Here is a 22,113-nt window from a genome sequence, read left to right as displayed (position 1 = left end):
TGGGGCTCAGAGCCTCTAGGCTTTTCCTTTCCCCCTACTTCCAGGCCTTTCCTTGGCCCTTAGCATGCTAGGATGTGGCCAGGGATCAGAAACGGATCCTTTTCCCAGCACTAGCTGTGTGCTGCATTCATGGAAAGTGGGAAGCTATACACAGGTATCCGTCTTGGGTACCAAGATTACCAGTTCCCATAGGGCTGGATCTCGGCTGTCTGGTAAACCAGTGGCGCTTCACTGCCCCAGGGTGGTTGGCCGTCCTTCTGGATTTTTTCCCAGTGCGGCAACTGCCACCATTCAGGATGGCTCCCCACATCTGGCACTGCCACCATGAGTTCTAGGAGCCAACAGGGCTTCCTCCTCAGAACAGTGCTCGGGCAATCTTCCTCCCTGTGGCCTTGATCCTGGGAAAAGAACCCCCTCCTCCCTCACTTGGGGGAGTTCCCGAGGCAGAAGGGCCACTGGCGCGGCCCAGTGTAGCAGTGGAGGGCCGTCGCCGCTGCCGCAGGAGGAAATCGAGTGAAGCTCCATCCATAGCGTAGAAGACGTTAGCCGAGGGGGGGATGGTCAGCTCTGTAGGTTCAGAAAGGGTGTCAAGCACAAACACAGTCATTCCCCGCACAACCCCCCGGATGTGGATGCACTCTCCTCCAGAGTCTGTCTGCCTTCCCAGCCTCTGACCTCGCTCCCCTGGGAGCAGCTGCACTAGCTCATACTCTGAAGCCACCGCAGAATCACGATTGTTTTTCTTCAGGACACGACTGATGACACTTGGAGCCTTGTCCTGGCTTGTCACCTGGCAGGACAGCAGACCAAAAGAGCAATCAGTTGGCCATGATGACCTGTGATTTCCATTTTTCCAACCCTAGGCAGTGATCCCAACCAGAAAAGGTTACCCGCACCCAAACTTTCGAGCGAAGAGGGAAACCCAACATGGTGGCTCCCTGTACTCCATCCGCCAGCCCACATAGTTGCTGGGCTGCTCCCTGTGGGGAAACCGCTGTTGGTTCTGAAAATCTAATACAGCCACCCAAAGTTCAAGGTGCACCAGCTAATGCAAAGTAACCTTCAAAAGAAAACATGGTTGCTAAAACCAAAGGTCAATTAAAAGTAAAATCATCCTCCCATTTGGCTGTCGACACCTAAGACATCATCTCTAGTCCCTCGGGGCACCATCCTTCACCCCACCTCCCAGCCCGCAGCTCCCTCACCAAGATGCTCTTGTAGACACTGCCGTCTTCCCCCAGCTCCATCTGGACTCGGATGATGCGGCAATCAGAGGACCCTGGCCCAGGCCCCCCTCCCCCATATCCAGCCCCCCTGGAGGCCCCTTCTGCACCCCCACTGAGCGGGGAGCCACAGGAGGCTGAGCGGCGGTGACCTCGAGAAGGCCTCGGGGAGGAAGCGGGGGGAGAGAGGTGGCTGGGGTCAGCGGGACTCTGCAGGGCTGGAGTGCTTTCCAGGGCGGAGTCCAGAGATGAGACAGACGGCCACTTCATGTGCTGGAGACAAACGACACAGGGAACTGGCACGAAGGCAGGGAGGTCAAGGGAGAAAGATTCACGAAATCAGGGTCAGTGTTGAGTTCAGAGGTCAGGAGCGGAGCTCACCTGGGCCAGCCGGGTCAGCAGTGGAGCGGGGGTTCCAGGCACCTCCTCTGCCCCCACACTGGGCCAGTCCCAGGAGACAAGGGGTGTGGGACCTCCAACAGAACCCAGCACCCTGGAGTGGCAGGACATTGGGAAGGTCAGAGGGAGAAGGACAAGTCCCCAAGAGACCACCCTCCAACCACTGACTCCCTCACTCTGTCCACTGCGAGATGACCAGCGTTGGCCGAAGCACCCGCGGGGCAGGAGGGTCACTGGTACTGGATGGCTCCACCTCACAGGACACTTGATGGCTGGGGACGGGGGCAATGGGCAGAGGTCAATGCGTGACACACTGACCCCCACGCCCAGCCTGAGCCCTGGAGTCCCAACCGCACCCAGCCAGTCACCTCTGGGTCTCTGTCAGTGGCCGGAGCCCCTGTAGCCACCGCTGGATATCGGGGTCAGGTTGGAGGTCATAGCCACAACATTTGTTCTGGAGCTGCCTCAGCTCAGAAAGGACAGCAAACTCCTAGGAAGGAGCCCACAGATTGCAGGCACCAAAATTCAGGGACCCCTGACTTTGCCCTCCTCTCCCCTCCCTGGGATGTGGCTAGGGACAGCTAGCATCCAGCCCAAGTGCTCCCCTCACCTTCCTCCGCTTGTCAAAATTGATGTATCCGTTCTGCAAGGATAAAGGGGATGGGGTGAGGGTCCCAACCCTGCCACAGAGAGAACATGCCCTCTCCCAAACACTCACTTCACTCGGCCTCTCTGACTCCTCCGGCCCTCCCCCTCCTCCCCCTCTCATCCATCATGCCCTAAGCCCCCTACCTTACCCTTTAAATAGAACATCACGGGTCAAAATTGTGTCCACTTTACAGTTGAGAAAATTAGAGCTCAGAAAAGATAAGGAACTTGCCCAAGATCCCAGTATTGGTTTATTTAGCAAACTACCTATATATGCTTACATCTCAGGCATGTTCTGAGCACTCGCCAAACATTAATTGATTTAACTCTCATAATAAAAGGTTGATGTAGATACGTCACTAGTTTCCCATTTACAGATCACTAAGGCACAGGGAGGTTAAGCAAACTTGCCGAAGTAACAGAGTCCTGGCAGTGCTTCTGCCTTGCAGCCCCTTCTGGAAGGAGGTCTGTCTGACCCTGAGGCCTACTCATTCCATTATCTCACACACACACACACACACACACACACACACACACACACACACACACACCACTGACCTCCAGCTCATCCTTGGAGGCTGCGTCCAGCATCACGAGGTCCTTCAAGAAGGTGCCAAGGTATGGGACCACACCCTGAGATCAGAGGTAAGAGTCAGTCACCCCTGCCATTGATCCAAGGGCTCTCCATCCCTCCGCACTTTCCTATCCCATTGCCTCAGAGAACAAGTTGAATTCTCCTCACCCTGCTGTGCCTCCTCTTCCATCCCTCAGACTGCTTCCACCCCCAGTTAGTCACTCACCCCACCCCGGGAGCCAGACCTCGGGGACTTCTTTGAATTTGGCTCCAGAGAAGGCTGCAGCTTCACCTCCTGGTGGTGACAGAACAAGGAGACATGGGGGTGGGGGGTGGGGTGGGGGGGGATATCTGGGAATGCCGGGAACAGGCCTCACCTGCAGGAGGAGCTCCCGGCTCTGGGAATAATTATCCTCCTCGGAGAAAATCTGGCAGAGGCTGGAAAAGACTCTGAGGCTGTCCCTGGGGAGCAGGGGGCAGTGGCCTTGAGGAGGGGCCTGGCTCAGTTGCCCCCCTCCCAGCCCTTACCCGACTCCAGTGCCCCATCCTCCCCACCTGGCTGCTTCCCCCCAGGCTGCCCGAAGCCTGTGGATGGGGCTGGATTGCAGGGCCGACACCACAGCATACACTGAAGAGAAGTTTCGGAGCAGACGGCACTCCTGTGGGGTTCACAAGAGGGGGCTGCAGCTGTGGGCCTCTTTCCACACCACAGTCCCCAGCAGGGCCGAGCCTCTCTCCTACCTCTGCCACACGGATCCACTTCTCCAGCAGCCGGGCCCTCTGTGGGGGACGGAGTGGCCGTATGGTCACCTCCCCAGGCCCCTCTCCGGTTGAGGTAGCCCCCAGGACAGAGCTGACCACTGCCCCTGCCACCTTGTTGAACTGTATGACAGTAGCCCGGACAGAGGGGCAGAGGTGGGAATGTCCTGGCCGGTCTCTGTGACCCCACAGGCCCCCCAGGCACTGAGAGGGTACCAGATTGAGAAATAGCTCCTGTGGGGCGGAGGTTAGAGGTTAAAGTTTGTAGTCAAGTGAGGTCAGTCTTCCAATATCGGGGGTGTGAGGATCTCAGGTGGCCAAGGAACCAGAGGGGCACAGGGTTTGAAGGGCAACAATCAAGAGGAAAGGGGGCAAGGTCAAAACTGGGTGGACGGAGGAGACTGGGAGCTGGATCAGGAAGGATTGGAAGCACGGTAAGGATCTGGAGTCAGGGACAGGTTAGTAGGGGGCAGGGGGCAGGGGGGGTCAGAGGTCAAGGTCTCACCGCATCTAGCAGGGTCAGCTGTTCGGCCAAGTGGTCAGCGAGGAACACCAGGACATCCGTGGGGTCAGCAGGGGGATCGCCGGGGAGGGCCAGGGGCTTAGGAAGTTCGGGGGTCTGGGGGTCCACCCGGGACCGGAGGTTGCGGATGAGGTCAGCGCCGCCCCCCCCAACACCCTCCCCTGCTGCATACCCTGTCCGAAGCAAGAAGCTCTCAAGCCGGTCAATCTGACCCTTGACCTCAGAGCCAAAATCCTCAGGGTGAGAGGCCAGCCAGGTTGACAATACAGAGATGGCTACCCTGGGAGAAGTGGAATCCGCCAGGGGTCAGATGTCAGGCTGCAGCCTGGGCGGAGGGAACTGTGAGGTTAAGAATCAGGGGTCACTCACCCTTTTGTCCTCTCTAGCTCATCTGTAGGATGAGATTCAAGGGCTTCCAGCCTGGGGAGTGGAAGAGATCCTATCTGTCCATTTTTTCCAAAACGCTAGTGGCTTTGACTATTTGGGCGGGATATTCTGGCTTTAGAAAGTCCAGACATGTCAATGACCCTTGCTCCCTTATGACCCTGACCTGTCAGCCATAAGCCCTAGCAGGGCAGGCGTGGAGGTGAAGGCCCGGTGAGTAGCCAGGAAGGCTGCCGTGAAGGTCACATCAGTCCCTGATGTCCGGGCATCCAGCAGGTGTCTGACCAGGGCCTCCAGAGTGCCAGCTCGGAGCCTCCGGGAGGAATGCGGGGGAGGCCTCGGGGCCTGGGGGAGACAGAGGGCCAGTCACTGACCCTTTTTTCAACTCTGCCCCTAGATATCTGGGAGAAATCCCAGACCTAGGAGATGATCCAGGCTCACTGTATTAAGATTCAGAGAGGGCAAAAGACTTGACCTAAGTCACAGAGCAGGGTCCGGTCTGCAAACTTCCAACCTGGCACTCTGGCCAGAAAGTTGGCTGGAGGAAGGGGAACTGGGAGGTGGAGGGTCAGAGGTGAGAAGTCAAAGTTATGATCTCACCAAGGGATCAACAGGCCGATACTGGCGACTTGTGACAGTAAAGGTGGCACCATCCTCCTCCTCGTCCCAGACAGACACAGGGGCCTGGAGGAGCAAGGAAGGGGAGGTCAGACAGTTCCACACCATACCCCACTGCCCAACCCTCAGCCCCAGGCCCTACTCCTCCCTCTGTACCCCTCACCTGTTGCGGCGGGGGACAGTACCAGCGAGTACGAGGGGTGGGGGGGACTGGTGACCCCAGGTCTCCCCCCCTGGGGCCCAGACAGCCCCCCGCAAGCCGCCTCAGGGCCCGGTGGAGTCTAGGGGGTTGCCGTGGGGGGCTGGATGGAATGCAGGAACCCTGGTCCTGGAGACCGCTGTAGCCCCTTCCCCCCAGAGCTGAACCCCAGAACAGCGGAGAATCAAGGTGCAAAGGATAGGAGACGGGAAGCGAGAGAGGCAGAAAGCCTGAGGCAGAGACCTTGAGAAGCTGAAACCTCAGTCACAGGCACAGCCGCATGCTCCGCCCACCCCCGCAGGAACTGACCAAGCCCAAAGAGTTAGTCCTTCCCCTTAGCCCCCTTTCCCCGGGTCCCTCAGCCCTGGAGACCCCCCTCGAGGTGGCGGCTCTGATCCCAGTACAGGAAGGAGAAGGGGAAGTGGGGATGATGTGGGGGGAAGACTCAAGAGTGTCATGTGACCCAGCCCCTCCCCCAACCGATCCCGAAAAACCAGCCCTGCTAGTCACCCAGCCCTCACCCAGACTCTGGACCCAGGAGTCCAAAGCCTCCGGGCCTCAAATCCAACTTTCGGGGCCTCCCGAGGCCCCAGTCCTACTCCTGGCCAACGCCATTAGTTCCGGGGAAAAGCAGGTGACCACCCGCCACTCAGCCCGGGATGGTCCCTCCAAGGGCCGAGAACCTTGGCTTCGCGCCTCCACCCAGAGCACGGCAGGAGAGGGGGGAGGGGTCACGAAATCAAAGGGTTCCCTCCCCAGTCCCGGAATCAGAGGAGCGGGTTACTGTGGAAACAAACCCCTCCCCGCCAAACAAAAACAGGGAAGGAGACAGGGACCTAGACACCAAGCCCAGAGAGACGGGCACACTCGGGCACAGGCGGAGAGGGCCAGAGACCCGCAGGACAGCCAGACAGACGCTCCTGGCAGGAACAGGGCAGGTTCCTGCGGGCAGGTCCTGAGTCACACTGCGGCACAGAACCACAGAAACACCGGGGCTCCCCGCAGCGGGGAGACAGGCAGACACCAGCGAGAGGCGCGGAAGTAGCTGAGGCAGGAAGAGATGAAGGGACACAGACACCGAAAGGTGGAGAGTCTCTGAAATATACACGCCCCCTACCTCCCACCTCCCGCGTCTCACCTCGTCGTCTTCCTCCTCCTCCTCCTCCTCCTGCCCCCCGCCCACGCCCCGGCCACCTGGGCCCCCACCCTCTTCGGGGTCTCGACTCCGGAAGCTGCTCAGCACGACTCCCCCGGGGGGGCTCGTGTCCCAAAACAGCCGCAGGGGCCGCGGGAGCATGGCCGAGTGAAGGAATCAGCGGGGTCGGGCCATGGGGGCGCCTGGGGAGAGACAGGAGGGGGGCAGGTGGAGAGTCAGGTGGGCGAGGGGGATCCGGAGGGGAGGTAAGCGGGTGGGTTCTAGGTAACCGGATGGGAGTCCTGCAGGGAGGCTGGGCGGGGGGAAAGGACGGATACAGGGGTGAAATATGGGGGGCCTTGCATTTTGGGGATGAGGGGGTCACGAGTACGGGAACGGGCAGGGTCACAGGGTGCTCTGGCTCTGACCTGCTCAGGAGGGGCGGGGGCAGCGCGGGTCCCGGGCCGCTGTTCCCGTAGGTCTCCGGCCCCTGATCAAGTTCCCGGACCGAGTCCCTTCCCCGGCTTTTCCGCACCCCCTTGTACCCTCGCCAGACTCCCGGGCCCTCCCGCCCTTTCCGCTCCCCCCCACGTCCGCCCGCTCCGAGAGCAGGAGCCAAAAAGGGAAGGAAGTGAGGACAGGAGCCAGGGCCGCGGACGAGAGGAGCGCTGGACACTCAGGGGCCGGGACCCAGGAGCCCGGGTCTCCAGCTCCGCTGTCCTCGGGCCCCCCGGACTCGGGGATCCTGGAACCCAAGTCGCCCCGCCGTGAACTGGTATAAAGATTTCAGTCTCCAGCCCCCGGGGAAGGGCAGGAGCCAAATTTGACATTCCTCTCCCGCAACACAACCACTAGGCTAAAACTCCCGCGGGAAGCGTTTTAGGCGGGGACGGACACAGTTACTCCAGCCCGCGGGGCTCCACTCCCACCCCCACCCACGCGTGTAGCGCGCCCAAATCCACTCCGGCTTTTCCTGACAGCCCTGGCTTCCCGCCCCCTCGGAAGGGGGCGGAGCAGGAAACCGCCACGTCCGGTTAGGGACTCGGCGCTCGGGGGTTTCCGACGCCAAGGCCTGGATCTCGGCTCACGTACGGTCACCCCGCGAGGGCCGGCTGCTTGAGGGCGTCCTGTCCGCCATTAGTGGCGCCCGACCCCAATCAGTTCCGAAGGGGGATTGGGTGCAGCCGAGGCATTTGAGAGGCGGGGTCGTTGGAAGGAACCACACGTGATTGGAAGTGTCCTTGCGCTTGGAAAGGGGATCCCTGGGGAAGAACTGAGGCACCCGTTGGAAGCACTGAACAAGTTTATTCCCATACGATTAGACCCGCTCCCCGCGTCGGTCTGGCCAACCGTCCTGACCTTCGGAGGTCCCTAAGCCGAGCCGCTGCTTCCATCCTCCAATAGTTATTTGATCCAACACCTGCATTTGAATTCTTAGGACGCAAAAAGACTAACTTCGTATGTTGAGCGCCCTCCAGCGGGCGCCAGGGCCTGTGCCAGCGCGGGGGATACACCAGGGTACGGACAGGCTCGTCCTCGCCTTCGAGGAGCCGACAGTCCGGGCAGGGAGACAGGCATTTAACAACGACTCGCACAATCACTTAAATACAACCGTGGTGAACCGCACAAGAGGGACACGCGGCCATCTGAGGGAATGACAAGGCTGACCTGGTCTGGAGCCCAGGAAGGGCGAGGGTGGACCAGGCAGAGGGAACAGCGCTCTGGGACCCAGGGAGGGTGGGAGGCTATTAAGAAAAAGGATCAGCCGTAGGTGTGACCAGCATTGAGAAGAGGGCCGGAGAGAGCACGAGGCGGGCTTGAAGAGGTAAGCAGTGGCTGGAGCGCAGGGATACACAAGCCAGGACAAGAAGAATGGATTTTGCCTCTAGAACACCCGTTTCTGTCCCAGAGGTCCCTGAGACTATTTCAGGGGGTATGCGAAGTTTAGGCTATTTTCATAACAATCCCAAACTGTTATTTGCCTTTTCATTCTCATTCTCTAAAAAACGTTACAGTGTTTTCCTGAAGCTACATGATGTGTATTGACATCGTCCCCACAGCTAATGGAACGTGTGCTTGTGTCTTCCTGTGTATTAAATTGTTCTCAGTTTTAAGTTCTAGTACAATAAATATCTATAGTTTATAACCCACATAAGCAAAAGCTCTATAGGGTCCTTGATAATTTGTAAGAGGTCCTGAGAACAAAAGTTTTGAGAAGTGCTGCTCTAGAGCCCTAAGAAGGTGAACGTCTTGTGTCTTTTCAGAAAGCAGCTGCTCACTGGAGAGAGACTGGAGGGAGCAGGAACCAAGGGTATACAATTCGGGGGAGTTACTACAGTGGCTCAGACCAGAGATGATGGTGGCTGCCCCAGGATGGTGGTGAGTTGGCCTCACTGTGTTTTCTGGAAGAGAAGTAAAAAGGAGGTGAGGAATTCGGGGCAGGGTGAAGTGCTCATGGTCAATCCAGAGACAAATGAACATCATGGGCACAGAGGATGGCAGATCAAAGAGGCTAACATTTTCCATGTGTTTTAAGCCTGGCACTGTGCCAAGTGCTTTTGCTCCTGCATCTTCCAGAGGAGATGCCCTTTCTCCTTTAATCATTCCAAGAGCCCTCTGAGGCTCTGCTGGCCGGTAGGGTAGCCACCACCCACTTGTGTCTGTTGAGCATTTGAAATGTGGCTAGTCCAAATTCAGGTGTGCTGCCAGTTTAAAATAAACTCCTGTTTTTGAGGACTTAGAATGGAAAAAACACTATAATTTCTTAGACTGATTACATGTTGCCACGATAACATTTTGGATATATTAGATATCTCTTTACCTTTTTAATGCAGTCCCTAGATTATGTATTTAAATTTACATATGTGGTTTGCATTATATTTCTATTGGACAGCGCTGCCTAAGCAGTTTTTTCCCCCTACACCCAAGGAAACTGAGGTGTAGCATGTTTGAGATGGCAGGATTTAATGCAGGTCTGTGTGAATTACAAGTCTGGATTCTGCCCACCAAGCCAGCAGCCTCCCTCCTGGGTGAGGAGTTGGGCAGAGGGGATAAAATGAGAAGGGAAAAATAAAGGAAGGTAGAGTGTTGTTACCTTTTCCGTTGAATCCCTGGAAGTTGCCAGGTAGGCAGCTGTGGAGAGAAATTTAGAAGGGATGGGATGGGGCAGTAGAAGGGCAGAGGGATGGGTGTCAGGCTTCTTCTGAGAGGAGGAAGAGAATGTCTGCCAGTCAAGGGTCCCAGTCTGGGTGGGGCTTACACTCACCGGCCCAGCCCAGCACGTTGATGAGCCCAAGGAGGAGAAAGGCAGACAGGAAGAGGCCTACGCCATCCTCCAGAGAGGGCCCAGAGAGACCTGGCAGGCAGAAGGGGCAAGAATGAGTTTGAAATTCCCAGGAACCCCTCCCCACCCCCCTCCCCATTTCTCCATATTCCAGGCTCTTACCAGCTACCTGCAGGGTGACCTTGGCGCTGCGCCCCAAGGCGGGCAGGCTGGGGTGGTGGACACGACAGGCATAGCGTGCCCCGTGCTGCCCAGTGGTGACCGGGGGTGGCTGCAGGTGTGCAGAGAGGCTCACAGAGCCATCTGAGTGATGGCTCAGGGCCGAGAGCCACCTCTGCCCCTCGGCCTTCTGAAAGCGGCCCTCTGGGCCATCCCAGAGCTCCCACTCCACCTCCAGGCCCTCGGAAGGGTAGAAATGGGACACGAGGCAGAGCAGCTCCGGGGGTGCCTCCCTGGGGGCAGCCCATATAAGAGGTGCTGGTGTCAGGGCCACCTTGGGGGGCTCTGGGGAGAGAGTAAGAAAGCAGCATGGGGAAATCAATCAACATTGTCCTCTCTCAGAGGCCCTCAGTGTGCCCTCTGGCTTCCTCAATACTGAGGGGTTTGGGTTTTTTCCTCCCAGGATGGGGAACCCGCCATCTCCCCATTGGTGTTTCACAGGAATCTCCATGCCAAAGCCCCCATTCTCAGGGACTCCTACTCCCTCAGACTTGGGAACCTTCATCCCAAAGCCGCTCAGATTCCCAGGGACCCTCTACCCATTGCCCCCCTGACTCTCAGGGACCCCCAAGCTGTCTCCCTCTACTCACCCAGCACCCTTTTCTCCACCATCCTTCCCCCATCATGGTGTCCCCATAATCCCAGTGATCACCCTCTACCCACAGGGACCCCTGTCCCCTCACTCACTCTGTACAGCAAGCTCCAGGGTGGTCTGCCCTTGCAGGTATGGCAGGTGTACAGTAGCCAGATAGGTGCCCTCCTGGAAGGGCTGCACTGCAGGCAGCCAGAAGGTCCCATTTCCGGTCCATGGCCCCAAGGGCTCATCATCATCCCAAGCAGCAAATGCCACCGCCCCCTCTCGGGCAACTGGCATTTGCCCACTCAGCCCAGGAGTCGCAGCCAGCATCAGGTGTCCCTTACCCAGGTGCTGGCGTCGCCATTCCAGCCCAAAGGGAGGGGGACCTGGGGCCAGAGAGGTAGCAGCCTTGGGGGTGGGGGGCGTGTAGGCAAAGCTCAAGTCCAGCAGGGCATCTTGTCCCATTCGGATGCGAGGGGTGGGGGTGTGAGTGAGGACAGTCAGCACAGCTGGGGAAGATGGGGAGAGGAAGGTGGGGAGGGAGAGAGGAAGAAAGAGAAAAAAATAGAGAAATGGAGTTATGGGGGGGGGGACTCGACTCTAATTTACCCACCCCTCTGAGGACACCTCCCTTCTGACACTCACCATCTCCCAGCCCTCCCTGCAAATCCCCTTTGCCCTGGGACTGGGTGGGACCCAGTGTGACTCAGAGTGAGCAGAGAGGTCTCAAGGTGAATAGAGGCAGTGAGTGGGTACAGCCCTTGAAGGCTGCTCGGAACACACAGCCCGTGCTGCACCAGCTCTGGGGTCAGCGGAATCTGAGTGTGCTCTGACACAACCTGAACCAGCCCACCAGTCTCCACGCCCACCTTTGAAGAGCCAGGCCTTTCTTGGTTTGCTGGTGAAGAAGTGATGACTAATGACTGTCAACCCTATGGTGCTATGCAGAGTATTTACTGACTCTTGAAGGTTCTGGCTCTAGACTAAACCTGAACACAGACATCTATGCTCTACTGAGGCAGTATATGCTGGTTGAGCGCCTGGAGCCTGGCTGCCCTGGTTAATCCCAACTTTGCAGTTATTAATATGGCCTTGGAACAGTTACTTTACTCTTCAGTTTCCGAATCTCCTAAATAGGGATAATAATGATGATAGTACCTATCCCATGGGGTTGTAGTGAAGGTTAAATCATTTAACACCTGCTACTCAGATGTATGCAGTTCCTGATTCTGGATAACAAAGACACCTATATATGAAAGCTGCTTAGAACAGTGCCTGGAACACAGTATGACTACAAAAGTGTTTGCTGTGATTACAGCCAACCATCTGCCAGACAAACGTAACGTGCCCCAACTCAATAGCATCTCTAGAACATTTCCCCACTCGGCTCCAATGCCCATCTTCCCTGCCTTGACCAATGATCACCACCAGCCCCCAGGCACTAAAGGCAAGCATTTGGAGTCCCTAAGACTCCTTCTTCTAATTAATTCATTCAACTAATATTTACTGAGCACCTAGGATGTTCACGGTTGACGAGAGTAGTAAACAAGACAGGCAGCCCCTGCCCTCAAATTGTGTAGGAGACAGATTGCCAAATATAATGTGCTATATGCTATCCCCACCAGGCCCTAATTCTGTCTCCCAAATAGATCTTACATGTTTCCTACTCAAGTTCTTATCAGTATACATTTGGACAATTACAACAGCCTCCTCTCAGGTCTCCCTATCCTCTATCAGTATCTCTCTCCCTTTCATTTCATCCTCCACACTAAAACCAAATAGCATGGCTACAAGTCTGATCTGGGCACTTGCCTGTTTAAAAATCCCAGCTACCTAGGAAGCCAGCAACTAAAGGCACATGCTGGAGCTAGATGGCCCGGGTTCAATTCCTAGCCATGCTTCTTACAAGTTGTGTGTTCCTGGGCAAATTACCTAACTGCTCTGTGTCTCATATTTCTTCATCTGTGACATGGGAATAACATCAGTACCTAGTTCTTATGGTTGTTGAGAAGAATAAATAAGATTATGCCTATAAAGTGCTTAGAACAGGAGCTGGCATATAGAAAATGCTTAGCTGTTAACTATTTTCATTACTGTCATCATCATCATGATGGACTTGCTGGGTATCTTGGGAAAAGGACTTAATCTCTATTTTCCCCATTAGTCCAATGATCTAATCCTTGCTTACCTTTTGCAGGAATCAAGTAAAATAACAGGTTTTTGGGAAAAGGGCACACACACACACACACATACAAAACTTCTGATGGTCCACTATCATTTATAAACTCCAGCTTTCAGGGTACTTGGTAATCCAGCCCCCAACCCATCTTTCCAGACTCCTCTTGCACCCTAAGAACCAGCCACATAGAATCCCTTTCTTGTGACCAGTAGAAACTCTAGTCACTGGGCTTTGCTTTGGTTCCTTCAGTTTCCAATGTCCCTCCCCCATTTTCTCCAACATCTAACTACTTCATGTCCTTCAGATCTGTTCCACTGCCAGAAATGTCTGGGTCTTCCAGGTAGAAGTAATTTTTTTCTCTTGTGGTTATTTTTATGTAATTTTTTTTTTTTGGCCATGCCACGGGGCTTACGGGATCTTAGCTCCCCAACCAGGGATTGAACCCCAGGCCCTCGACAGTGAAAGCGCAGAGTCCTAACCACTAGACTGCCAGGGAATTCCCTATTTTTGTGTAATTTTTAATCCTAGCTTCTAAGGCCTACAAGGTTAAACTTCTCTGAACTTCATGGGATTGCTTTTGTTCAATAAAGTAAAAAAAAGTAAGCAATTTCATTTAGTTTATTAAAATCCAAAAATACAGTTTTGAATTGTAAGAATCAATCCGTAGGATTAATAAACAAAACCTAAAGGTTTTACAGTTCAACCTTAAGCTAACAGTGCTCTTTAATATGGGTTTATGAAGCAATTGTAGACCTGCATCCCACAACCTGGACTCTGTAAAAATACAAATGTAAGCACAACAGGGCCAGAACCTGTTGGTAAGGAAATTTCTACCTGTTTTGCAGCTTGTACTATACAGGCGTATGCTTTTCTGTTAAAAAGTGAATGGTAAAAACTATTATAAAGTATTACTGAAAAAATTTAAACCCAAATCTAATCAAGCCTCTAGCTCTACCTACCAATTTATAGGAAATATGGAGGGAAAAGGAACAAGGGAAATGACAGGATGAGGAAACAATTGGCCAAATATAGAATGTGGGAACCTCTACAGAACAAATGACAAATCAATAGCATTTAAAGGGGTGGGGCAATTACAAATAAAAGAGACTTAAGAGACAAAACTGGGACCTCCCTGGTGGCGCAGTGGTTAAGAATCTGCCTGTCAATTCAGGGGACAGGGGTTCGACCCCTGGTCCGGGAAGATCCCACATGCCGCGGAGCAACTAAGCCCGTGCACCACAACTACTGAGCCTGTGCTCTAGAGCCCACGAGCCACAACTACTGATCCCGTGTGCCACAACTACTGAAGCCCGCGCGCCTAGAGCCCGTGCTCCACAAGAGAAGCAACCGCAACGAGAAGCCCGCGCACCGCAATGAAGAGTAGCCCCTGCTCGCCGCAACTAGAGAAAGCCCGCATGCAGCAACGAAGACCCAAGGCAGCCAAAAATAAATAAATTAATTTAAAATAAAAGAGAGACAAAACTGTTATAGACTGAATGTCTGTGATTCTCCCTCCCCCAACCCCTCCAATTCAAATGTTGAAGCCTTAACCCACAATGTGACTGTATTTGGAGATAGGGACTATGAGGAGGTGATAAAAGTTAATGAGGTCATAAAGGTAGGCCCTAACCTGATAGAGCTGGTGCCCTCATAAGAAGAGGAAGAAACACCACAGCTCTCTCTCTCCCCTCCATGTGGGGACACAGCCAGAAGGCAGCCATCTGTAACCACAAGGGGAGAGTTCTCACCAGACAACAGCCCTGCTAGCACCTTGATCTTGGACTTGATCTTGGACTTCTAGCCTCCAGAACTGTGAGAAAATAAATTCCTGTTGTTTAAGCCCTCTGGTTTATGATATTTTGTTATGGCAGCCCAAGCATCTGCAACCACCAAATAGAATATATAGACCTCTTTTTGATCCTGATTCAAGCAAATAGACTGTAAAATAACATCATTGAGACAATCGGGAAAAATTTAATATGAGCCAGGAATTAAATGATACTAAGGAATTATTGTTTGTTTTGTTAGGTATGATAATGCTCTTGTCGGGGGGGGGGGTGGTTGTTAAAGTCCTTATATGATAGAGATGCTTACTGAAGTACTTATGAGTAAAATAGTACGATGGGATATACTTAAAAACACTTCCAGGGGCTTCCCTGGTGGCGCAGTGGTTGAGAATCTGCCTGCCAATGCAGGAGACACGGGTTCGAGCCCTGGTCTGGGAGGATCCCACATGCCACGGAGCAACTGGGCCCGTGAGCCACAATTACTGAGCCTGCGCGTCTGGAGCCTGTGCTCCGCAACAAGAGAGGCCGCGATAGTGAGAGGCCCGCGCACCGCGATGAGGAGTGGCCCCCGCTTGCCACAACTAGAGAAAGCCCTCGCACAGAAACAAAGACCCAGCACAGCCAAAAATAAATAAATAAATTAATTAATTAATTAAAAAAAAAAAAAAAGAAAATGGCTGATGTTTAAAAAAACACTTCCAAAAAAGAACAGAAGTTTGGGGGAGGATAGGTAAAACAATTTGGTAAAATGTAATAACTATACAAGTAGATAATGGGTGTATAGGGGGTTCATTTTACTGTTCTCTACTTTAGTGTGTCATTGAAACTTTCTATAACAATTTTAAAAGAATGATGAGAATTAAATACTATACACACAAGTATGTTACGAAAGTATATTTCTCAACAAACATTTTAGAGTATTTGACAACTAATTTGGTAAGAAATAAAGTATAAATGCATACTAGCAAAATTACTGATGATCTGTGACCCTGGAAAGAGTTCATTTTTAATTTTACATTGAAACAACAACTTTCATATTCTTAAATCCCTAATCAAGTAGGAATGCTTGAAAAGGAGGACTGAGCACAGCAACTAGTTTTCACCCCTGGTGGTGGGTGAGATGCAATAATTTTCTCTCCTGGGCACACGCCCATGGCTCCCTATCTGCACTTCTGTTACGGTCCAAGTCACTTTCTACTCTACAATTACCCATGACAAATCTGATGGGAACCTTCCTGAGAGTAGACTCTACATCCGATCACCTTTGTGACCCTTAAAAGTACCCAAGGCCACCCCAGAGGTTCTGATTTAATTCATCTGGAGTAAAACTCGGATTTCAGTATAACCTCCAAAAGGATTCTTATTTGCAGCCTGGACTGAGAACTACTGGGCCCTAATTTATTCTTGGTGATAATAAATATTTATTTAATCAGTGAATAAATTAACAAAGTGTCTCTCTTGATTGTTACAACAATGGGAAGGCAGATGGGAAATAACCATTCACATCTTACAGTTGGAAAAGCAGATTCAGAGAGAAAAGGACATTCTCACCCCACCTTGTGAAGCCAACAGCCTGGGAAATATTCCTGCCCACTAGAGACAGCTACTGTCCCCACAAGGAGCAGTTTGCCTCTGCCCCTGCCCACGGCGAGGTCTGGGGACTAAAAATGGAGGTGTAGGCAGATGTGAGGGTTGCAGGGTGGGTGCTGAGCCCTGTGGGTGATTCTCTCTCAGTGATGAGGGTGGCAGGGAGAAGATACTGGGGAAGGGAGGGTGTAGGGCTCGGCTGGGGTTGACCAGCCGGTCAGGCTGTATTGTTTCCATAAAATCGCACAAGACTGAAGGAAGCCGAGGACTCTGTTAATGTCCTACCCACCCTCCCGAGAAGAGCTCCGAGAAATCCCAAATCCCGGTCAGATCTTCCCCATTCTTGCTTTATCGGCCCACTCGCTCCCTGCGCCCCAGCCCAGCAAGGTGCCCGACCCCTGGGCCTCAAACAGCGTAACACAATGCAGTAAGTGGTCCTTGCAGCGGGAACCATTAGATCTCCTGCCGCTTCCCTTCCACGCACTCAAGCCCACCATTCGGTGACCACAGAGTCAGGGCATCATCACGCGCTATAGGGAAGGGTCTGTCAGGGGAGGTCGACGCACTTGAGCTCAAGAGCCTGTGCTTTGCTGATTGCCGCAGTGCCGGATGTGGGCGCGGGTGGGGCGCGAAGGCTGTTTTTTTAAACTGGGTGAACCGCAAATGTGGGGGAGCCTAGCAAGATCTAGGAGGAAAGGTGCAAAAGTTCCTGCTTCTGAGACCCTCCCAACTCCGTCGCCTAGCGAGTTTCTTAAGGTCGGTGTCAGGAACCCCCGCCGGTCTCCAAAGCCCCGCCCCAAACCGCACTTTTGTTTAAACTAGGCTGGGACTAGAAAAAGGGGTAGAGACAGCTTAACTTTAGCTGAACTGCCTCGATTTATAAATAAAGAAACTGAGACCCGACTAGGGAAATGACTCGCTCAAGTCCACATAGCGAGTTAACGGCTGATCTGGACCCTTAGAATCTACCCGTTTATCTCTACTTCCCCTCGGTAGCTACCTGTTGCCATGGTGATGAGAGCAGGCTCCGGCTGAGGCTCGGACTGTGGTCGAAGGAGGCTGGAGAGGCTGAGGACCGGGCTGGACATGCTGACCATGAGCCAAGTCCCATCCAGGGCCCGCGGGCAGCTCTGCTCCGGGGTCAAGCCGCTGACCCAGTTCGCCGAGGCAGGGAGCGGGACGTAGTGGCTCATTTCGCAGCGTGGCGCGGGGGCGTCCCGCGGGTATCGCCTGAAGGCGGCCAGGAGGGTGCCCGCGGGGTCTGTGAGCGCAGAGAGAGAAGTTGCTGCCGTAGAATCTCCGCCAGGAAAGGGGCGGGGAGGGCAGCGTCCAGGGAATTTTAAAGGTACAGACTACCCGGTAGCGAGAGATTTAAAAGTGATCCAGTTTCATTTTACAGAGGGGGAAACTGAGGCCCGAGGTCACTGTGAGACCTAAAGAGCAGGGGGTTTCAGTGGAGGCGACAGAGTTGGGAGCGATTCCGGCATGACTCACCATGCACTTTGAGGTAGCGCCCTGGGTCGAGGTCCGGCCGGGGAGGTGGGCTCTCCGGGCCCTGGCGCAGCAGCAGTGCAGCAGGTTTCTTGGACAACCGGCCGCCGCCCTCATCCTCCACGAACCAGCACTCTATCACTGCGGGTCCCGCCAAGACGGCGGTCGCCGAGACTGGGGGGGAGGGGCGCGAGTGAGGGGACGGCCCCAACGTCAGGTGACCCGACCTCCCCCACCTCACCCCCAGACGTGGTGGCAGTCACCTCCCACCGCTTCCCTGGGCTAAGAGTCGCGGGGTTCGCTCACCCAGAGCCACAGCGAGGAGCAGGGACAGGGGCTTCATGGCGCCGCGATCTTCTCAGCTCCGAAGCCGCCTCTTCCCCCTTTCACTTTCACTTTCCTCCAAAGGCCGGCAGGAGGGGCGGAGGAAATCTCCGCTCCGGTTAGGGGAAGGCTCGGGGTAGGCAGGTGCTTCCTCCACGGGCTGGGCAGGGATCCCGTAACATCCTCTCCAGTTCTGATCTGGGGAACTCAGCCCCGCCCAGCCGTCCTGAACCACCCAGCACCACAGAGTCCGGGAGCCTTCCCACACCAGAGGCACCCCCTCCTGTCCACCCCAACCCCGAATCCACTTCCCTGAGAACCCTTACTCCACCTTCCCCGACCTGGGCCAGGTCCCCAGCAAACACATAAGGGTTGTCGGGAAGCCAAATGAAATGACCAATAAATATTTTAATCACCGTTTAAAAAAAATAAGATTTAAAATAAAACCCTTGTACTCCCTACGACTTACTCCCTCCTTGTCTCCACTCCCCCACTCCCCAATGAGAATGGAGTTGGGGGACCCCCAAGGTGGAGGAGGAGGGATTAGGGTAGAAATAAGGGGCACATCCTTTTGGGGGGCAGGGTATGTTCTAGGACAAGGGTGGGGCTCAAAGGCCTGGTCCCCACAACTACGCAAACACAGACTTCAGGTACAGACTACAACCACCTGACCCTTGACCCAGCGACTCCAGGATGCTCAACAAGCCCCCTCTCCCTCCCCCCCACCACTTGCGCCCTACTCGGGAGCTGGGGCTTCAGAATACCCCTCTGAAGGGAAGGAAGGGCTGAGTTCCGGTGATACTTTAGGGAGGAGGGGCTGAGGAGTAGAAAGGGGTGGCCCATGGTGCGAGGAGGTTCCCTCTCCGGAATATATACAAGTCCATAGAGATAGGAAGACGGTAAGTGTGTTGGGAGATCACCTAGGGGCCACAGCGCCCCTGGCTAGTGATCCCTAATCCCTCTTCCCGGAAAGCTACCCCCAGTAGCTCGCCTCTTCAGTTTGCTCCTCCGCCCCCACTGAAGCCCATCTCCACCTTGTGGACGCTGGGCGGGGACCAGACCCGTCGACTGGACGGGGGCGTAGCCCCACTCGCCTCGTCGCCGCTGCCCCCGCCGCCGGGGGACTCTCTCTTGGGCTGCAAGGCTGGCCCGGTAGTCCCCCCGGGTCCGGGTCCGGCCCCGCCCCCGCCGCCTAGGCGGTGCCGGCGCTCACAATGTCCCCGGTGGCGCATGAAACTGTCTCGCCACATGAACTTCTTGGCGCAGACGCCGCACTCGTAGGGCTTGAGGCCTGTGTGTGTCTTCATGTGCTCTGTCAGGTGATGCTTCATCTTGAACTTTTTGTTGCACACGGGGCAATCAAAGGGCCGCAGGTTGAGGTGCATGTTCACATGGCGATCTCGCATGCTTTTGTGGGAGAAGGCCTTTCCGCAGTGGCACAGAAAGATCTTATTTCCATCTCCAGTGCCTGTCCCTCCAGGAGTCCCACCGGTGCCACCCGGCATGCCCAGGGCCCCTGCCGATGTGCTCCCCAGGGTCACTGCCCCATGTTCAGCTTGGTTCCCTGGTGGCTGGCCTGGAGCCTGTGAGGAGGAGGAGGAGGATGAAGAGGATGGGAAGACTAGGATCTGGTTGCCCTGCATGTCCAGTGGAAGCAGGGGCCTCGAAGGGTGGGAGGGAGCATAGGAGGAAGGGGTTGGTCCCCCTGAGTCATCAAGCCCTGCCCCAGGACCCCCACCTTCATAGGGGCCAAAGTCATTGGAGGACTCACAGAAATTGACCTGCTCCTCTCCCTTGTCTGGAGGCTCAGACAGGGTCCGGACGTCACTTATGCTAAGGGTAGCCTCAGGTCCTCCCCCTGCTGGCACCCTGGAGCCACCCCCCAGCTCTTCATCTTCATCATCCTCACAGGTCAACACCAAGTCTTCCTCCTCCTCATCCTCTTCCAGGTCTGGGTCTTGGGGAACCAGGGGCGCTGGTGCTGGGCAGTTTCCACCCCGTTTCACATATACCCAGTGTTTCTGCGGCACAATGCTGGGGGGTGCATAGGTGGGCCGGCGGAGCCCAGCCCCAGGGACCACTGCACCCCTCCCATCCCCACCGTCATCACACAGCTCATCTGCCTCCAGCAGCAGCTTCCCAGAGGTAGCCCCCCCACTGCCAACCACAGGGGCGGGGAATACAGGGCCACCTCCTCGACGCTCCCCACTGCCCACTGCAGAAGCTGCAAAAGCCTCCTGGGAGGAAGATGAGAAATCAGTGGACTCCCGAGGGCTGAAATAGTTGCTGCTGCTGGGGGACTGATTCTCACTGGCCCGGCTGGAGGCATGGAAGCGTACGGAGCCCACAGTGGCAGGGGCCACGGTGCCCCCACTCCCTGAGGGAACCCCAGCACCAGGGACAGTGACCGATGTGGCTGCAGCAGTGGTGATGGTGGTGGTGGTGGCTGAGGCCCGGCCCTCTCGGAGGAGTTCAGTGCACTTATCCACGATGTGCCACATTTGGAGCACAGATCCCACTGTGAGGAAGTTGACAATGTCAGCAGCGGCCATGCTGAGGCGGCCAGTATAAGCTGAAGCCAAGACAGTCTCGAAGGCGCCTGGGTCCATGACGCTGGGCAGCGAGATGGAGGTCATGCCCTTGAGTAGGACCTGGTCGTGGAAGTAAGGGGAAGAGGCAGCCAGGACAGCACGATGAGCCCTGAACTCCCGTCCCTGCACTCGGATGGACACATCACAGAGCTGGCCCTGCAGCCGCTGCTGATTGAGAGACTCCAAGAGGGCACTGGTCACCTCGGGGAAGGACACGTGCACCACTGCCGCTGCAGGCAGGGGCAGTGGTGGTGGGGCCAGCGATAGAGGCAGGGGGAGTGCTGCCCCGCTGGGAGACAGAGGAGATGGCTCCATGGTGTGGAGGGAAGGGGTACCCCCCCAGCCACAGGAACAAGGGAAGGAGGAGGGCGGCCGGGGGGGTCTCTGGAAAGAAAGAGAGAAGAATGATAACATCCCATAATGACACAGCCCTTTACAGTTTAAAAACATGTTCACACATTATCTGAGTAACTCCCCACAGCGACACTATAAGGTAGGTATTCCTTTCAACCCCGTTTGACAGATGAGGAAACTGAGGCTCAGAAAGATTAAGAGATTATCCAAGGTTACACCATTAAGTGGCAGCACCCACAAACGCAGCTGTCCTAACTCCAAATCCAGTGCTCTTTCCTTGGACGTTACAGAAATAAGGTGCTGTTGGGGAGTGGGGTGCCTCCCCTCAGAAATTCCCATTTGCCTGAGAGCCTGACTTTCCAAAATTTACCTTTCTGGGGTTTTGTACCCTTTTCTTGGGAGGGGGGCAGGTTGGCTCTGGTGTTGAAAACCACCCCTCTCCCCACTTCCCTTTAGGCCATGCCCCCCGGCTCTCTCACTGGCCACGCCCTTGCCCCCCAGTTATCCCTAACCCCGCCCATTTCGGCCCCGCCCACCTCAAGACCCGCCCATAGCGTTGGGCTCCGCCCCTTATCTACCCCCGCCCACATCGGACCCGCCCCCTTCTGCTCCGCCCCAAGCGCTACTTCGACCTCCTCTCCCACCCGGAAGGCGCCCCCCAACCCCGCGCGTCCCCGCTTACCGGGCCGCGCGCCCCCGGGCCCCCCCGCCCCTCACTCGGCGGCCAGAGCCGCAGCCTGGGCCCCTCCCGCCGCCATCTTGCGCCGACTCCCTCCGCCCTCCGCCTCCGCTCCGCCTCCCGCCCCTCAGGCTTTAAAGGCACAGGCGGGAACCCCGCCCGACCCGCTGGGCAATACTCGGCCGACTCGGCCACTTCCCCTTTAAAGAACAGCTGCTTCCTTCCACCTTAAAGATACCAGGTCTCTTCCGCCGCTGAGGACGGAGGACTCGGTTCGGCCGAAGCTCTCATTCCCCTTTAATTCGGTAAGCCTGCCTCTTCCCATTGGCGATGGGTCTAGGCCGTCGCTGCCTGGGCTCCGCCCCTGAGCTGTGGCCATTAGCGGGTTTGAGGGATCTAATCGCCCCGGTCTCCCAGCTTCAGACAGTCCCCCTGAAACCCCGCCCCCTACCTCCGGGCCTGGATTGGCTAAATAACCTTGAGTCGGCCCGTGATTGGCCTTTTTACTGCTACCGCTCGAAGTGAGAAAGTAAAGCGCGTTCAGGAGGCTGAAGTACATTTTTTCAGCGCCTGGCAGAGG

At 55.4% G+C, this 22,113-nt stretch overlaps 3 protein-coding genes and 1 long non-coding RNA gene across 6 annotated transcripts; 1 reads left to right on the top strand and 3 right to left on the bottom strand.

Annotated features, from left to right (window-relative positions):
• Positions 1-271: 271 nt before the first annotated feature.
• On the bottom strand, positions 272-7,028 carry RGL2 (ral guanine nucleotide dissociation stimulator like 2). The gene is made up of 18 exons (XM_059938937.1): positions 6,891-7,028; positions 6,466-6,665; positions 5,111-5,194; positions 4,677-4,855; positions 4,496-4,546; positions 4,109-4,406; positions 3,586-3,837; positions 3,400-3,503; positions 3,222-3,306; positions 3,071-3,139; positions 2,829-2,903; positions 2,233-2,265; positions 1,991-2,112; positions 1,799-1,894; positions 1,605-1,716; positions 1,206-1,496; positions 676-790; positions 272-567 (listed from the first exon to the last, which is right to left on the bottom strand). Exons 2-18 carry the CDS (start codon positions 6,622-6,624, stop codon positions 356-358), a joined length of 2,337 nt encoding a protein of 778 aa, XP_059794920.1. The 5' UTR covers positions 6,625-6,665; positions 6,891-7,028; the 3' UTR covers positions 272-355.
• On the top strand, positions 6,193-14,562 carry LOC132374783 (uncharacterized). 2 transcript variants are annotated; one of them, XR_009505761.1, is made up of 3 exons: positions 6,193-6,411; positions 8,727-8,841; positions 13,892-14,562. It is a non-coding gene; the product is annotated as an uncharacterized LOC132374783 (long non-coding RNA). The 2 variants fall into 2 exon arrangements; XR_009505760.1 differs by lacking the exon at positions 6,193-6,411 and adding an exon at positions 6,854-7,237.
• On the bottom strand, positions 7,748-18,156 carry TAPBP (TAP binding protein). The gene is made up of 8 exons (XM_059938943.1): positions 17,892-18,156; positions 17,589-17,759; positions 17,095-17,355; positions 10,652-11,050; positions 9,908-10,249; positions 9,728-9,817; positions 9,557-9,594; positions 7,748-8,864 (listed from the first exon to the last, which is right to left on the bottom strand). The coding sequence occupies exons 1-8, from the start codon at positions 17,926-17,928 to the stop codon at positions 8,853-8,855; spliced, it is 1,350 nt and encodes a 449-aa protein (XP_059794926.1). The 5' UTR covers positions 17,929-18,156; the 3' UTR covers positions 7,748-8,852.
• A 141-nt stretch (positions 18,157-18,297) lies between these two features.
• Positions 18,298-21,832, bottom strand: ZBTB22 (zinc finger and BTB domain containing 22). 2 transcript variants are annotated; one of them, XM_059938941.1, is made up of 2 exons: positions 21,761-21,832; positions 18,298-20,884 (listed from the first exon to the last, which is right to left on the bottom strand). In XM_059938941.1, the coding sequence occupies exon 2, from the start codon at positions 20,813-20,815 to the stop codon at positions 18,905-18,907; it is 1,911 nt and encodes a 636-aa protein (XP_059794924.1). In that variant the 5' UTR covers positions 20,816-20,884; positions 21,761-21,832; the 3' UTR covers positions 18,298-18,904. The 2 variants fall into 2 exon arrangements, with proteins under 2 accessions (XP_059794924.1, XP_059794923.1); XM_059938940.1 differs by lacking the exon at positions 21,761-21,832 and adding an exon at positions 21,537-21,604.
• Positions 21,833-22,113: the final 281 nt, after the last annotated feature.

The sequence above is a fragment of the Balaenoptera ricei genome, chromosome 11, assembly GCF_028023285.1.
Source record: "Balaenoptera ricei isolate mBalRic1 chromosome 11, mBalRic1.hap2, whole genome shotgun sequence".
NCBI classification, from domain to species: Eukaryota; Metazoa; Chordata; class Mammalia; order Artiodactyla; family Balaenopteridae; genus Balaenoptera; species Balaenoptera ricei.
This window is presented reverse-complemented; position numbering and strand designations above follow the sequence as displayed.

Coding starts and splice junctions, on each gene's coding strand:
- RGL2 (XM_059938937.1), bottom strand. CDS start 6,624: ATGCTCCCGCGGCCCCTGCGGCTGTTTTGGGACACGAGCCCCCCCGGG. Junction 4,856..5,110: donor ATCGGCCTGTTGATCCCTTG/GTGAGATCATAA, acceptor TGTCTCCCCCAG/GCCCCGAGGCCTCCCCCGCA. Junction 2,113..2,232: donor ATTTTGACAAGCGGAGGAAG/GTGAGGGGAGCA, acceptor GCTCCTTCCTAG/GAGTTTGCTGTCCTTTCTGA.
- TAPBP (XM_059938943.1), bottom strand. CDS start 17,928: ATGAAGCCCCTGTCCCTGCTCCTCGCTGTGGCTCTGG. Junction 17,760..17,891: donor GCTCCTCGCTGTGGCTCTGG/GTGAGCGAACCC, acceptor CCTCCCCCCCAG/TCTCGGCGACCGCCGTCTTG. Junction 17,356..17,588: donor GCGCTACCTCAAAGTGCATG/GTGAGTCATGCC, acceptor CTGCGCTCACAG/ACCCCGCGGGCACCCTCCTG.
- ZBTB22 (XM_059938941.1), bottom strand. CDS start 20,815: ATGGAGCCATCTCCTCTGTCTCCCAGCGGGGCAGCACTCCCCCTGCCT.